The sequence below is a fragment of the Eucyclogobius newberryi genome, unplaced genomic scaffold (genome assembly GCF_026437365.1).
Source record: "Eucyclogobius newberryi isolate DKJ021-1_F unplaced genomic scaffold, fEucNew1.0.hap1 SCAF_10, whole genome shotgun sequence".
Lineage (NCBI taxonomy): Eukaryota > Metazoa > Chordata > Actinopteri > Gobiiformes > Gobiidae > Eucyclogobius > Eucyclogobius newberryi.
The window spans coordinates 839,679-854,113 of NW_027315724.1; the positions used below are offsets into that span (position 1 = coordinate 839,679).

The 14,435-nt window shown below is 48.6% G+C and overlaps 1 protein-coding gene across 1 annotated transcript in view; it reads left to right on the top strand.

The window, feature by feature from the left end:
- Positions 1-763: 763 nt before the first annotated feature.
- sae1 (SUMO1 activating enzyme subunit 1) overlaps positions 764-14,435 on the top strand; it is a 36,614-nt gene continuing 22,942 nt past the window's right edge. The window contains exons 1-4 of the mRNA XM_072457454.1: positions 764-932; positions 1,390-1,501; positions 6,501-6,674; positions 7,850-7,995. Coding sequence (XP_072313555.1) covers positions 832-932; positions 1,390-1,501; positions 6,501-6,674; positions 7,850-7,995 — 533 coding nt within the window. The 5' untranslated portion in view covers positions 764-831. The remainder of the gene's footprint in view (positions 933-1,389; positions 1,502-6,500; positions 6,675-7,849; positions 7,996-14,435) is intronic.

A 14,435-nucleotide genomic window follows, 5' to 3' on the forward strand; every position in this document is an offset into this window, starting at 1 on the left:
CGGATCTGTGATCACTATTATCACTAATATCTATTATTATAACACATTGAGAAGGGAATAGTAGCATGGATCTATGAATAACACAGGCTATAATATGTTTATAATGCCTAACATTGCATTGGGACATCCTTTGACACACAATCTACTTTTGGACATTTAATTCTTCATAACTTTGGAATTCAATGCAGGTGTAATGCCAACAAAGACATTAGACATATACATTATTCATATATATATATATATATATATATGATTATTTTATCATAAGTCATTTAAAAAAATTGACAAGGGTCATGATTAAAGATTTAAGACTTCAATTAGACTGCCTATTCTTTAGGCTTTATTCTTTAGGTTTTATTCTTCAGACTTTATTCTTTAGGCTTTATTTTTTAGACTTTAGACTTTATTCTTCTTCTTTGGTTGTTTTATGGCGGCTGGTATCCAAGTGTTTCATTACAGACTTTGTTCTTTACCCCCACCCAACCCCCACATTTTGATGTGAATAAACTTTCTTTGTAAATATGATTCTTTGTAAATATCACTCTTTGTAAATATGATTCTTTGTAAATATCACTCTTTGTAAATATGATTCTTTGTAAATATCACTCTTTGTAAATATGATTCTTTGTAAATATCACTCTTTGTAAATATCACTCTTTGTAAATATCACTCTTTGTTAAGGCTCTGTGAGAGCGTCATCAGGAGACCGGAACATCTGTGACGTCATCATCCAGCGCCCCTTCATTCAGGTCCTGCAGCATCAGTCGCAGCTTCAGCCGTAGCTTCGGAAAACGTCTATAGTCGAATCAAACGACACGATTCAAGTTTACAATGATCGACATGATCGAGAAGGAAGAGCCGGGGATCAGTGAAGAGGAGGCGGCTCAGTACGACCGGCAGATCCGCCTGTGGGGGCTGGAGGCGCAGAAGAGGTGCAGTTAAACCTGCCTCTGGCCATTATTCTGGGCTTGTTTCTGCAAATGTTGCACGTGTTTGCTTTATAAAAGCCAAACTTGCAGAGGAATATCCATGAAATAATCGTGTTGTGTGGGCCATCTAAAGTCCTTTGTGCTCCACTCGTTCCTCTCCTCTCCCGGGCTCCTCTCCTTCCTCTCCCGGGCTCCTCTCCTTCCTCTCCCGGGCTCCTTCCTCTCCTCTCCCGGGGCTCCTTTCCTTCCTCTCCCGGGCTCCTCTCCTTCCTCTCCCGGGCTCCTTTCCTTCCTCTCCCGGGGCTCCTTTCCTTCCTCTCCCGGGGCTCCTTTCCTTCCTCTCCCGGGGCTCCTCTCCTGGGCTCCTCTCCTCTCCTCCTCTCCTCTCCCGGGGCTCCTCTCCTCTGTAAAAGCAGGTCCCAGGTCTCTTCATGCTCAGGACGTTGTGCTTGTGTTCCAGGCTGAGGGCCTCTCGTGTTCTGCTGGCGGGCTTAGGAGGACTCGGGGCTGAAATCGCAAAGAACCTGATTCTTGCCGGGGTCAAAGGGCTCACGCTTCTGGACCACAAACAGGTCAGCCCTTCAGACACAGACACTTAGACTGTTGCTGCATCAGAAAAACAATTCATGTGCAATTACTGTGAAATTCATGTGCAATCCATGTGCTGTCGTGACACATATTCATGTGCAATTACTGTCGGGATCACATGCAATGGTATTTATGTATTTATTTATTTATTTGTCTATGGGAGTTTGTATTTATTTATAGGAGATCTTCTACTGAAAGTGTTTTTCAGACTTCCTATAAGTGATCTGTTCTTCTGGATCTACCTCTGGATCTTCCTGCGTTGCACCAATGAAAGTTCCCCATGTGGGACAATAAAGGAATATCTTATCTTATCTTATTCAAAAGTGTCGGTGTAAATCTGTCAGAAAGGTCATGTGACCAGAGTGTAATACTTTTGGAATAAGTCAAGGCGACAAAATGAGGCAAAATTGTCCACACATCTCAGCCTAAAAGCTGTGACCTCTGACCTCTGCTGGCCTGTGGTCAGCGCTGATGCTGTGCAGGGCGCGGTCACCTCTATGTACAGGTTCATGCATCTGACCACATATTATTTTCTGATATATCAAAAAGTTATTGAAGGGGTTTCATTAAATGTCGATATTCCAAGTTATAAATGTATTTAGGAGGAAACTGAGTCATATCTGAACTTTCTGGGCGTGTGTTTTCACAACCTGTGTCATTTCATACAGTTGGGGCAACAACAAGTGTTTTGAGTGAAACATGCAAATATTTCTAACCCGACGGCCGACGTGGACCTGTAATATTGTGATCGCTAAAAAAACATACTTTGCCTAAATATATTTTCATGAGGTTTGGTGCTTTAGATCACAAATATTCTGAAGTTTATGATTCATTAAAAAATAAAGTGGGCAAATGATCTTTTATATTATATTTTCAGCATTTCCGTGAAGTGAATTTTCGAAACATTCTCCTACTTATACATTGCAGTGAAGCATCATGGGAAGGTCATGTGGGCGTGACTTAGGTGGTGATTGACACCATTTCGATCAATGGTATTGGTTTGTGTCACGAGAGGAGCAATTCGGGACTCGGGACCGGCGGGACTCAGGACTCTGGACCGCCGGGACTCGGGACTCAGGACCGGCGGGACACAGGACCGGCGGGACACAGGACCGGCGGGACCGGCGGGACACGGGACCGGCGGGACTCGGGACCGGCGGGACACGGGACCGGCGGGACTCGGGACCGGCGGCACTCGGGACCGGCGGCACTCGGGGACTCGGGACCGGCGGGACTCGGGACCGGCGGCACTCGGGGACTCGGGACCGGCGGCACTCGGGGACGCGGGACCGGCGGGACTCGGGACCGGCGGGACTCAGGACTCGGGACCGGCGGGACTCGGGACCGGCGGGACTCGGGACTCGGGACCGGCGGGACTCGGGACTCGGGACCGGCGGGACTCGGGACCGGCGGGACTCAGGACTCGGGACCGGCGGGACTCGGGACCGGCGGGACTCAGGACTCAGGACTCAGGACTCGGGACCGGCGGGACTCGGGACCGGCGGGACTCGGGACCGGCGGGACTCGGGACTCAGGACTCGGGACCGGTGGGACTCAGGACTCGGGACCGCCGGGACTCGGGACTCAGGACCGGCGGGACACAGGACCGACGGGACCGGCGGGACACGGGACCGGCGGGACTCGGGACCGGCGGCACTCGGGGACTCGGGACCGGCGGCACTCGGGGACGCGGGACCGGCGGGACTCGGGACCGGCGGGACTCAGGACTCGGGACCGGCGGGACTCGGGACCGGCGGGACTCGGGACCGGCGGGACTCGGGACTCGGGACCGGCGGGACTCGGGACCGGCGGGACTCAGGACTCGGGACCGGCGGGACTCGGGACCGGCGGGACTCGGGACCGGCGGGACTCGGGACTCAGGACTCGGGACTCAGGACTCGGGACCGGCGGGACTCGGGACCGGCGGGACTCGGGACTCAGGACTCGGGACCGGTGGGACTCAGGACTCGGGCCCGGCGGGACTCGGGACCGGTGGGACTCGGGACTCAGGACTCGGGACTCAGGACTCGGGACCGGCGGGACTCGGGACCGGCGGGACTCGGGACCGGCGGGACTCGGGACCGGTGGGACTCAGGACTCGGGACCGGTGGGACTCGGGACCGGCGGGACTCAGGACTCGGGCCCGGCGGGACTCGGGACCGGCGGGACTCGGGACTCGGGCCCGGCGGGACTCGGGACCGGTGGGACTCGGGACTCGGGACCGGCGGGACTCGGGACCGGCGGGACTCAGGACTCGGGACCGGCGGGACTCAGGACTCGGGACCGGCGGGACTCGGGACTCAGGACTCGGGACTCAGGACTCGGGACCGGCGGGACTCGGGACCGGCGGGACTCGGGACTCAGGACTCGGGACCGGTGGGACTCAGGACTCGGGACCGGCGGGACTCGGGACCGGCGGGACTCGGGACTCAGGACTCGGGACCGGTGGGACTCAGGACTCGGGCCCGGCGGGACTCGGGACCGGTGGGACTCGGGACTCAGGACTCGGGACTCAGGACTCGGGACCGGCGGGACTCGGGACCGGCGGGACTCGGGACCGGCGGGACTCGGGACCGGTGGGACTCAGGACTCGGGACCGGCGGGACTCGGGACCGGCGGGACTCAGGACTCGGGCCCGGCGGGACTCGGGACCGGTGGGACTCGGGACCGGTGGGACTCGGGACTCGGGACCGGCGGGACTCGGGACCGGCGGGACTCAGGACTCGGGACCGGCGGGACTCAGGACTCGGGACCGGCGGGACTCGGGACTCAGGACTCGGGACTCGGGACTCAGGACTCGGGACCGGTGGGACTCAGGACTCGGGACCGGCGGGACTCGGGACCGGCGGGACTCGGGACTCAGGACTCGGGACCGGTGGGACTCAGGACTCGGGCCCGGCGGGACTCGGGACCGGTGGGACTCGGGACTCAGGACTCGGGACTCAGGACTCGGGACCGGCGGGACTCGGGACCGGCGGGACTCGGGACCGGCGGGACTCGGGACCGGTGGGACTCAGGACTCGGGACCGGCGGGACTCGGGACCGGCGGGACTCAGGACTCGGGACCGGCGGGACTCGGGACCGGCGGGACTCGGGACCGGCGGGACTCGGGACCGGCGGGACTCGGGACTCGGGACTCGGGACTCGGGACTCGGGACCGGCGGGACTCGGGACCGGCGGGACTCGGGACCGGCGGGACTCGGGACCGGCGGGACTCAGGACTCGGGACCGGCGGGACTCGGGACCGGCGGGACTCAGGACTCGGGCCCGGCGGGACTCGGGACCGGTGGGACTCGGGACTCGGGCCCGGCGGGACTCGGGACCGGTGGGACTCGGGACCGGCAGCGCCTCCAGCGGATTCTGACATACATACTGCTGCTGTAGAATGCAAATAATATCACCATAATCTAGAACCTAGTGAAGTGTGGCCTGGATGGTTTTCTACAATTAAGAGGAAAACAAGTTTTATTTCTAAAGAAGAATGACAATTTTTAAGCTTATTTGTGGCTTTTTTGTTTGTTGAAGGAGAGTTTATCATCGATCCAGATACAAGTATTTGTAATAGAGTACTTCTTCAATCTTATTATTATCAAGCGTAAGAAAATATATATTTTTGGGTCACTAGAGTGTCTTTTGGAGAACCGCAAACATTCAGTTTGATTTTAATTCATTAACAATTGTAAATCAGCAGTTTTGTTGAATAGAGTGAAAATCCTCACTTGTGCAGCAGAGGGCGCTGTAGCATATAGAATCACATCGTCTGAGTAAGTAGATGCTACTCATGGATCTATTATAATATCTGGAGAGGGCGTGGCTCATAGATCTATTATAATATCTGGAGAGGGCGTGGCTCGCCGCAGCGTGATGTTGACTCCCCCAGTGGCCACTCCAGTGGTACTGCAGCCCAAGAAATCCCGCGGCCCAGAAAGCTTTTTTCCCTAGAGCGCAATGTAACGACAAACTGCTCGTGTTCGGCTGAAAAAGCACCTAGAGCTTTCAAAAAATGTTGAATATATTTTTACCTGGGTGCACGGCAATGGCGGTTAGCGCTCTTGCCTCCCAAGAAGGAGATCATGGGTTCGATTCCTGGACCAGACCAACATCACATGATCTCTCTGGGTGTTCTCCCCGTGTTACCGTGGGTTCTCTCCGGGTTCTCCGGCTCCTCCCACAGTCCAAACACATGCATGTGTTAGGTAAAATTGGTGACGCCCTAATGAACGAATGTGAGAGTGAACTGTCTGTAATGTCTATGTCTCTGTGATGTCCCTGTGACGAGTTGGCCACTGTCCAGGGTGTACCCCGCCTAAGGGCCGAAGTCACTGGGTTAGGCTCCAAAAAAGAAAAATATATATATGTTTGGCATGTGATTGCGGTCGAAATGAGTTTCCGCCGCCGTGTGGCTGGGCGCTCCCTTAGAGATGAGGAGCTCAGCCACACGGGGGGAGCTCGGAGTAGAGCCGCTGCTCCTCCACGTCGAGAGGAGCCAGCTGAGGTGGCTCGGGCATCTGTTCCGGATGCCTCCTGGGCGCCTCCCCCGGGAGGTGTTTCAGGCATCTCCCACCGGGAAGAGGCCCCGGGGAAGACCCAGGACACGCTGGCCTGGAGGAGTTGGAGGAAGTGTCTGGGGAGGAGGAAGTCTGGGAGTCCCTGCTCAGACTGCTGCCCCCGCGACCCGGCCCCGGATAAAGCGGCAGAAAATGGATGGATGGATGTTTGGCATGTTTGGCGGGTCGGAATATAAAGACAAACGGGCCACATGTGGCCCGCGGGCCGTAGTTTGCTGCAGGAGTAAAACTATGGATCCATGAGTTTAATAACAACAGATCATGGAACTAATGAGGTCTAGGTCTGCGGATGTGAGGGAGTTTGAAATGGGATGAGAGATGGAAGGACATGTTCTGACCACTCCGCCACCGGGCAGCACCTAAAGTAGCCCTTCCCATAGTACCTTGTTTTACTGAGCCTGGATGTGTGTTTCAGGTATCGGAGGAGTCGTGCCGAGCTCAGTTCCTGGTGCCAGAGAGTGCTCAGGGGCAGAACCGAGCCCAGGCGTCACTGGAGAGGGCCCAGAACCTCAACCCCATGGTGCAGGTGCACGCGGACCCCTCGGACTTACAGGACAAGGCCGATGACTTCTTTCTGCAGTTTGATGCGGTCAGTGGAGCCTCTGTTCTGAAGGACAATATGTAACTGGTGATTTTCATGATATAGAATAAGATATTCTTGTATTAGCAGAGGATGTGTGACTGGCACGAGGGGCCTGGTATTCCTCTTATAGGCGCCATTTTAACTTTTGAACATTCAGAAGGAACAATGTTTAGTTTTGATACACTTCATCACATCTTGCTGAACAAACTACAAAATTGTAACTTTTATGTAAATACTGCAAGATATTCAGACATATTTAACAGTTGACTGGTCATAAGATGTAGATGGCCCATTACAGGGCCCGGTGGGCGGGGCTTACACAGAGGAGGATAAATATCTGAGTTCCAGACTCGAGTCACAGATTGAGAATGACTCTTGGATGAGAGTCGAAATGTCCAGATGAAACAACTCAAGCTTTTTCTACAGTTGACTGGTCACTTAACATCTGTCCAGGGACGAGTGAAACTGGCATATTTACATCCAAATGTTAATTATTAAGCACTGTGAATTCTCCCCTCGAGCCGTCCTGTGCTTTGACGACGGGACAGGGACAGCGTACTGCACTCTTTGTTCATTATCAGACTTAAATTATCACATTATTTTAGCCTATTCCTACTGTTATGGAAGTTTCCTGCAAACAATGACCAAGTAAAATGTGACCAAGAAAACATGAAGCAGAAACAGAGTTTTGTCTCTTTCAAAAGGTGGAGGTTTATTCACGACAAACGTCTCACTTTCCCTGACAAAGGTTTCTGTTCCTACCTGTATAACAATTACAGAGTAAGCCTTTTATAGGCAGTGACAAACATTTGACACGTATGCACATAATCACAATCAAATCAGCTCCAAAAGAGATAGACCAAAACATCACATCTGTGACGGTTCCAGCTCTCTCATTCAGAGCTCAATCGGAGATGTTTTCACACATAATCAGGGCCTGACGCATTAATTGGCCTGATCCTGGCTGATGAAGAGGCGCCGGACAGTACAATCAGGAACCAACATTCTTATATCATCAGCACACAGGAAAAACAAGACAGATATTAATTTTGTGACATGTCATGGCCTAAAACAACATCGGAATGACCTGACCTGACCCATTTCCTCCATTACACTACACAATGACATGTTTGGTCATGATGATCCGTATAATGATGAAGACATGTGCTGTGCTTGGACAGGTGGTCCTGACCGGCTGCCCCCGGGACCTGATGCTGCGGCTGGACCTGCTCTGCTCCCAGCACAGCATCAAAGTCTTCTGTGGAGACGTGTACGGTTACTACGGATACATGTTCACCAACCTGGGCCCGCAGTACCACTACATCGAGTGAGTCACACGTGTCCTGCCTCACGGAGTCGTGCTTCATCTGATTTTCAAATCTATGACTTCAATGATTTTTCTATTCAGTTGCAAACATGTTTTAACCTGTTACCACCCACCTGCGCGCTGCACGCATTTTCTATATTTCAAATGTTCTCTTACATCATCACTTTTATTTCCGTGGTCAATACCAGCAAGTTATGCATCATTTTAAAGCTTATTTTCTCAACAAAACAAATATGTCATTGATTTACATTGAATAATTTGCCCCAAGAAGCAATTGCCAATAGTTTGTGAGAAAGTCTAAACTTTTACAAACACATGTCCTGTTTGCTGTTTATGACGGACGAAACGGCTTTAATTCTGTACATCCTTGTGCTCAGTCTGTCCGTAAGGAATCATTGAAAAACAATATCCACTTGTATTTTTCCTGAAGTTATTTGATTTCGAGATATTGTCAAGTAAACAAAGTTTTCTTCGTTGACGCTGGTCAGGATTAAGGCTCGTTTAGCGCATTTCTCCGTCCATAACAAATGACCTGTTTGACCTAATAAGATAATTTTTGGCATTGATCTTTTCTTCAGACTGTTACCTACAGAATGAGACCATCCACGAAAAAAATGCGCTGCTTGCGGCACACATGGATTCCTCTGTTTACATCTACATAGCGTAGCAGACTTTGATTGACATATTATTCTAGCCAATAAGAATAGCTTTAGAAAGAGGGGCGGGACAAAGGCCTTATTCACACAGAATCTTCTGTATTCTCGTGCGTAAGGCTCCGGGAAGGCTGTAAAGAGTCAGATTTATGGGCAGGATTTTGCGCATAACGTTTTCTGATTTTATTAGCCTTTTGGACGTGCATTTTGTTAGATATATGTATTATTATACCAATACTAAAATATAATTATTTTTTTATATATTTTTTTTAACCTCGATATGGGAAATTCATGGGTAAACTCATATTTACACATTTTCACATACATTGTTTTTAGTAGTTATAATTGGTATTAGTGGCCTACAAAACATCAAAATGTATGTTTTATGATCATAGAGGAGCTAAAATTGTAATAAAACTGTTTGGCACAGTTTGGCACATTTGTATCACTTGAATATACTTTTTGATACATAAGGTCAACAGCACCAACATGCCTGTTCTAGAGATCTGAAACTTTACACAGTTGTTGTCATGACAACAGCATGTGCAGTGAACAGCATAAGCACACAATGAAGTATGTCCTGCTCAGGACCATTACAAATGGACAATATTCAGGCGAGACTAAAAAAGGATGTTTTGTTTATGTTTGTGCTTCTGTAGTGTAAGTTCTGAAGCCCTGACAGTGTGACACCTACACATCTGCAGAAACTAGAAGGTCTAAGCTTTCCCATGATGCATCACACTCAAGGCAAGGCAAGGCAAGTTTATTTGTAGAGCACATTTCATACACAAGGCAATTCAAAGTGCTTCACAGCAGGAAAAATGCATTCAAATCACAAAGAAATTACAGAAATACAAAAAAATTAACTAAATTAAAAATTATCAATCCAACTGATTTTCTAAACTAATAAAATCACAAACAAAAGAGAAGAGTGCAAAGAAAAAATCCTTTCAGTCATATGCGCAGCTAAACAAAACTGTTTTTAGCTTAGATTTGAACATTGTCAGAGTAGAAGCCTGTCTCACATCTTCAGGAAGAATGTTCCAGATTTTAGCTGCATAAAACTGAAACGCAGATTCCCCATGTTTAGTCCTGACTCTGGGCACCAGCAGGAGGCCGGTCCCTGAGGTCCTCAGAGTCCGAGATGGTTCATATGGCACTAACATATCCAAGATGTACTTTGGTGCTAGGCCATGGAGAGACTTGTACACAAGCAGAGCTGCTTTAAAGTCTATTCTCTGAGCCACAGGGGGCAGTGCAGAGACCTGAGAACAGGACTAATGTGATCATACTTCCTGGTTCTAGTCAGGACTAATGTGATGTACTTCCTGGTTCTAGTCAGGACCCGAGCAGCAGCGTTCTGGATGTACTGCAGCTGTTTTACAGCTCGTTTGGAGAGACCAGTGAGCAGGCCGTTACAGTAGTCTAATCTACTGGAGACAAACGCGTGGATAAGTCTCTCTAAATCTGGTTTTGACACTATATTTTTGATTTTGGCAATGTTTTTTAGATGGTAAAAAGCTGCTGATGTTATTGATTTGACGTGGCTATTAAAGTTCAAGTCTGAGTCCATTATTACCCCCAGATTTCTAATTTGGTTTGTAGGTTTTAGAGCGAGACTCTGGAGGTGACGCTAACACTTTCTCTTTGTTTCTGTGGCCAAAAACGATTATTTCAGTCTTGTCTGAGTTCAGCTGGAGAAAGTTGTTTTGCATCCACAAACTGATCTGTTGGATGCAGTGACAGAGTGAATCTACTGGTCCATAGTCACCTGCCGATAGTGAAACATAGATCTGAGTGTCGTCTGCATAATTGTGATAGGACACATTTTCACTGCGTATCAACTGACCTAACGGCAGCATGTAGAGGTTGAACAGAAGGGGACCCAGGACTGACCCTTGGGGCACTCCGCAGGTCAGGGTCATGTGGTCTGAGACACAGCTACCAATTTCAACAAAGTACTTCCTGTCTTCCAGATAGGACCTTAACCAGTTTAGGGCAGTGCCAGTGATGCCCACCCAGTCCTCTAGTCTCTGTAAGAGGATCCCATGATCGACAGTGTCAAAAGCAGCATCAGATCTAACAGAATTAAGACTGAGGCTTTGCCCGTGTCATTGTGTACAGGCGGATGTCATTTGTCACCTTGACAAGAGCAGTCTCAGTGCTGTGATGAGGTCTAAAACCTGACTGAAAAACATCAAATGAGTTGTTTATTAAGAGGAAATCTGTGAGCTGTTGGTAAACAACCTTTTCAAGGACTTTGCCCCAAAATGGCAGATTAGAGATGGGCCGGTAATGACTCAGTACTGCGGCATCAAGACTGCTCTTCTTTAGGAGAGGCTTTATGACCGCAGTTTTCAAAGACATTGGGAATGTTCCAGATTGAAGCGACATGTTAACTATGTGAGTGAGTGGTGCTAACAAACTGTTCAGCACAGACTTTAGAAATTTGGTGGGTAACACATCAAGGCAGCATGTAGATGAACTCAGACTGGTGATGATCTCATGGACAGTTTTGTCAGTTACTGGTGCAAAGTGAGTTAGCTCTAAGTGTCTTGGTGGTTTTAGGGTAATTTTTTGCATTGTGGGATTTATAGCATTTTTAATGCCCTGAACTTTGTCATTAAAGAATAATGCAAACTCATTACACTTGGATGTGGAAATGAGTTCTAACGGCAGCTGAGCTGGAGGGTTTGTTAATCTGTTTACTGTGGCAAACAGGACACGCGAGTTGTTACTGCAGCTTCCAATTATTTCAGAAAAATATCTTTCCCTAGTTCTACATAAGATTAGGTTGTACATGTTCAGCTTCTCTTTGTAAATCTCTTTTTGAACCTGGAGCTTTGACTTGCGCCATTTCCGTTCGGCCCTGCGGCACTCCCTTTTCTGTGCCCTGACCGAATCATCATTTCTCCACGGCGCCTTCTGCCTATTTTTAACCATTTTAGCCTTTATAGGGGCGATGGTGTCCAGAACATTCAAAACACTAGATGTAACAGAGTTCAACAAATCATTTACATTAGAACATGAGACATTTTCAAAGTTTATCATTTCCATAAACAGTGCACCTGTGCCATCACTTATGTGTCTCCTCTGAACAACTGCAGGACCAACCGGAGGTTTGGGAGAAACAGACAGGTCAAAGAAGACACAGAAATGATCAGACAGAGCAACATCGATCACATTAACATTTGAAATATTTACCCCCTTTGTAATTATGAGATCTAGAGTGTGTCCTTTGCTGTGGGTGGGGCCTCTCACATGCTGAGTAAGACTGAAGGTTTCAAGGACAGCATCAAGCTCTTTAGCGTTTCTGTCACAAATATGATCAACATGCACATTGAAAGCACCTGTAATGACCAAACCATCAAAGTCTGTGCATATGACTGAAAGCATCTCAGTAAAATCATCAATAAAACCTTGGCAGTGCTGGGGAGGCTTGTATAAAACAATGAAGAGAATGGATGGAGACCGTTTTAGCTCCATTTTAAAGGATACATACTCAAATGATGAAAACACCCCAAAAGACAACCTGCGGGTAATTATTTCATCTCTAAAGACAGCACAGACTCCACCCCCTTTTTTGTTTTCTCGTGTTTCAGATTCAAACTTAAAGTTGGGTGGAGCAGATTCTATCAGAACTACATTTCCTGTGTTTTTGTCAAGCCATGTTTCAGTTAAAAACATAAAATCAAGATTATAAGAAGAAATAAAATTATTAATTAAGAGAGATTTGTTACATAAGGATCTGACATTTAGCACAGCAAGTTTCAGACTAGTTTCAGTGAGACTGGGCTTTATCTTTTCACAGGGAATATGAATCACATTTCTCAGATTGGGCCTGACTCGCATTTTGTTTTTCCATCTGTGTGATGATGTGACTACAGAAATAGCACTAGGGGGGGCTCTTTTTACATAGGGTTGGTTTGATTTTTAATGTGACAATAAGTCCCGGCAACGCTGAGACCCAGTGCATCCTAGCTATGGGAGATACCAGGTGAAAGGCGAGGTTGGATGGGTGGTGGGGCTTTTGTAGCCAAGGAGAGTTTGGGACCAGGTGAGAGGCGAGGGGGGATGGGTGGTGGGGCTTTTGTTGGTGTAGTCGGCATAGCCCTTGCTATATTGGGCGTGAGTGGAGCCATCTTAATGCCTGATTTGATCAGACTTTCAAAATGGCTGGGAAGGCCCATGGGTGAGAGTGGAGATGAGAAGGAGAATGATGAATCTTTAGTGGGAGTAGATGTTGCAGGGGGAACCCAGGGCTGGTGTGAAGGCAGGGGCGATGACAGGGATGTTGTTGGGCTTGTCACAGATGGGTCCAAGGCCTTTGAAGATTGTTCCTTTGCTGGAGGCGGTGGAGGTGAATGTGGAGCAGCTGGAGCTGAATCCTTTGCTGGTGGTGGTGGAGCAGCTGCTGATGAATCCTTTGGTGGAGGCTGAGGTTGTGGTGCTTTTGATGTTGAAACATTGGCTCGGTCTCTGGCTGATGGAGCAGGAATTCTTCTCTCATTCCTCTCTTCTCTAACTATCTGCTCAGGACCCTGTCCAGGCCCAGTCCAATGCCTCAGAGCGTGGAGCAGGTTCTCTGTCAGCACCCTCACTCCACCTCTGCATAGGTGGGGGCCATTTCTCTTAAACAGGTCCTCTCGTTTCCAGAATAGATAGAAGTTCTCAATATAGTGTAGTCCTCTCAGGGAACACTCTTTGGACAGCCATGTGTTCAGCTGAAGAAGCCGGCTAAACTTGTTTATCCTCCTGTCGATGTTTGGAAGAGGTCCACTTATGAATGTTTTGATTTCCATTTTATCAAGCACGTCGAATAACTTCAAGAAGTCTTTTTTCAAAACTTCAGTCTGTTCCCGCCGCATGTCCACTGCACCCACGTGCACAATCAGCTGTTTAGCTCCTCCATGCTTAGCCATAATATTTGGAAGGAGTGACGTTATCTCAGAAACAGTGGCGCTTGGAAGAGAATGTGTGTTTATCTTTTCATGCGTCACGTGACTTATCGCGCCGTCCCCAACTAAAACAATCTGCGTGACCTTGGCTTGTGGCACAGATCCTCCTCGCTGTATTTTGGCCACGTCATCTTTCCTTTTTTCATTTAATTCCATCTCACATGTGGAACGTAAGATCCTCTTTTAATAAGCAATGACATGTGGGTCCAACCAGTGTGCACAGGGGGAAAATAGGTGGATGGAAACAGGTTAATCAAAAATACAATTAGTGCTTCGCTTGTGGTGCAGTGGTTGGATGTGTTGCACATGTGTTATGGGTTCAGGTTCAGCCCGTGACCTTTGCCCCCGCTGTGACTGTCCTGTTGAGTCCTGTGCAAATTCTGCCTTTAAACCTGCAGCACAGCCATGTTTCTGACACAGTACTAGGGGAAGTACTGTACATCGCTATTGAAATGAAATCCTACTTTGAGTTGGCGTTCAATGGCTGTAAATGTTTTTATAGAAATATCTCTGTTTACCAGTACCAGTGGTTCTGAAATGCATGGGGCTCTTGGATTAGTTTAACAGGTCAGGTCTGGAATGGTTTACAAAGTCCTACTGTTTAGATGTATATCACAAATGCAATACTGCCTTAGAATTTCAGTAATTGTTTGAATTAAGTGTAATAAGTGTTTATTAGTGCAATTATACTCCAAATAAATGTGATCTTCCCTAGTTTCCACACAGCCGACTACCAAGCCTGAGGAGGAGAGCGAAGGGCTTTATGGCTTTTGCATCTCTGGCGTTTTATGTATCGTGTGCTGACAATACATGACAGTATAAAATGTCT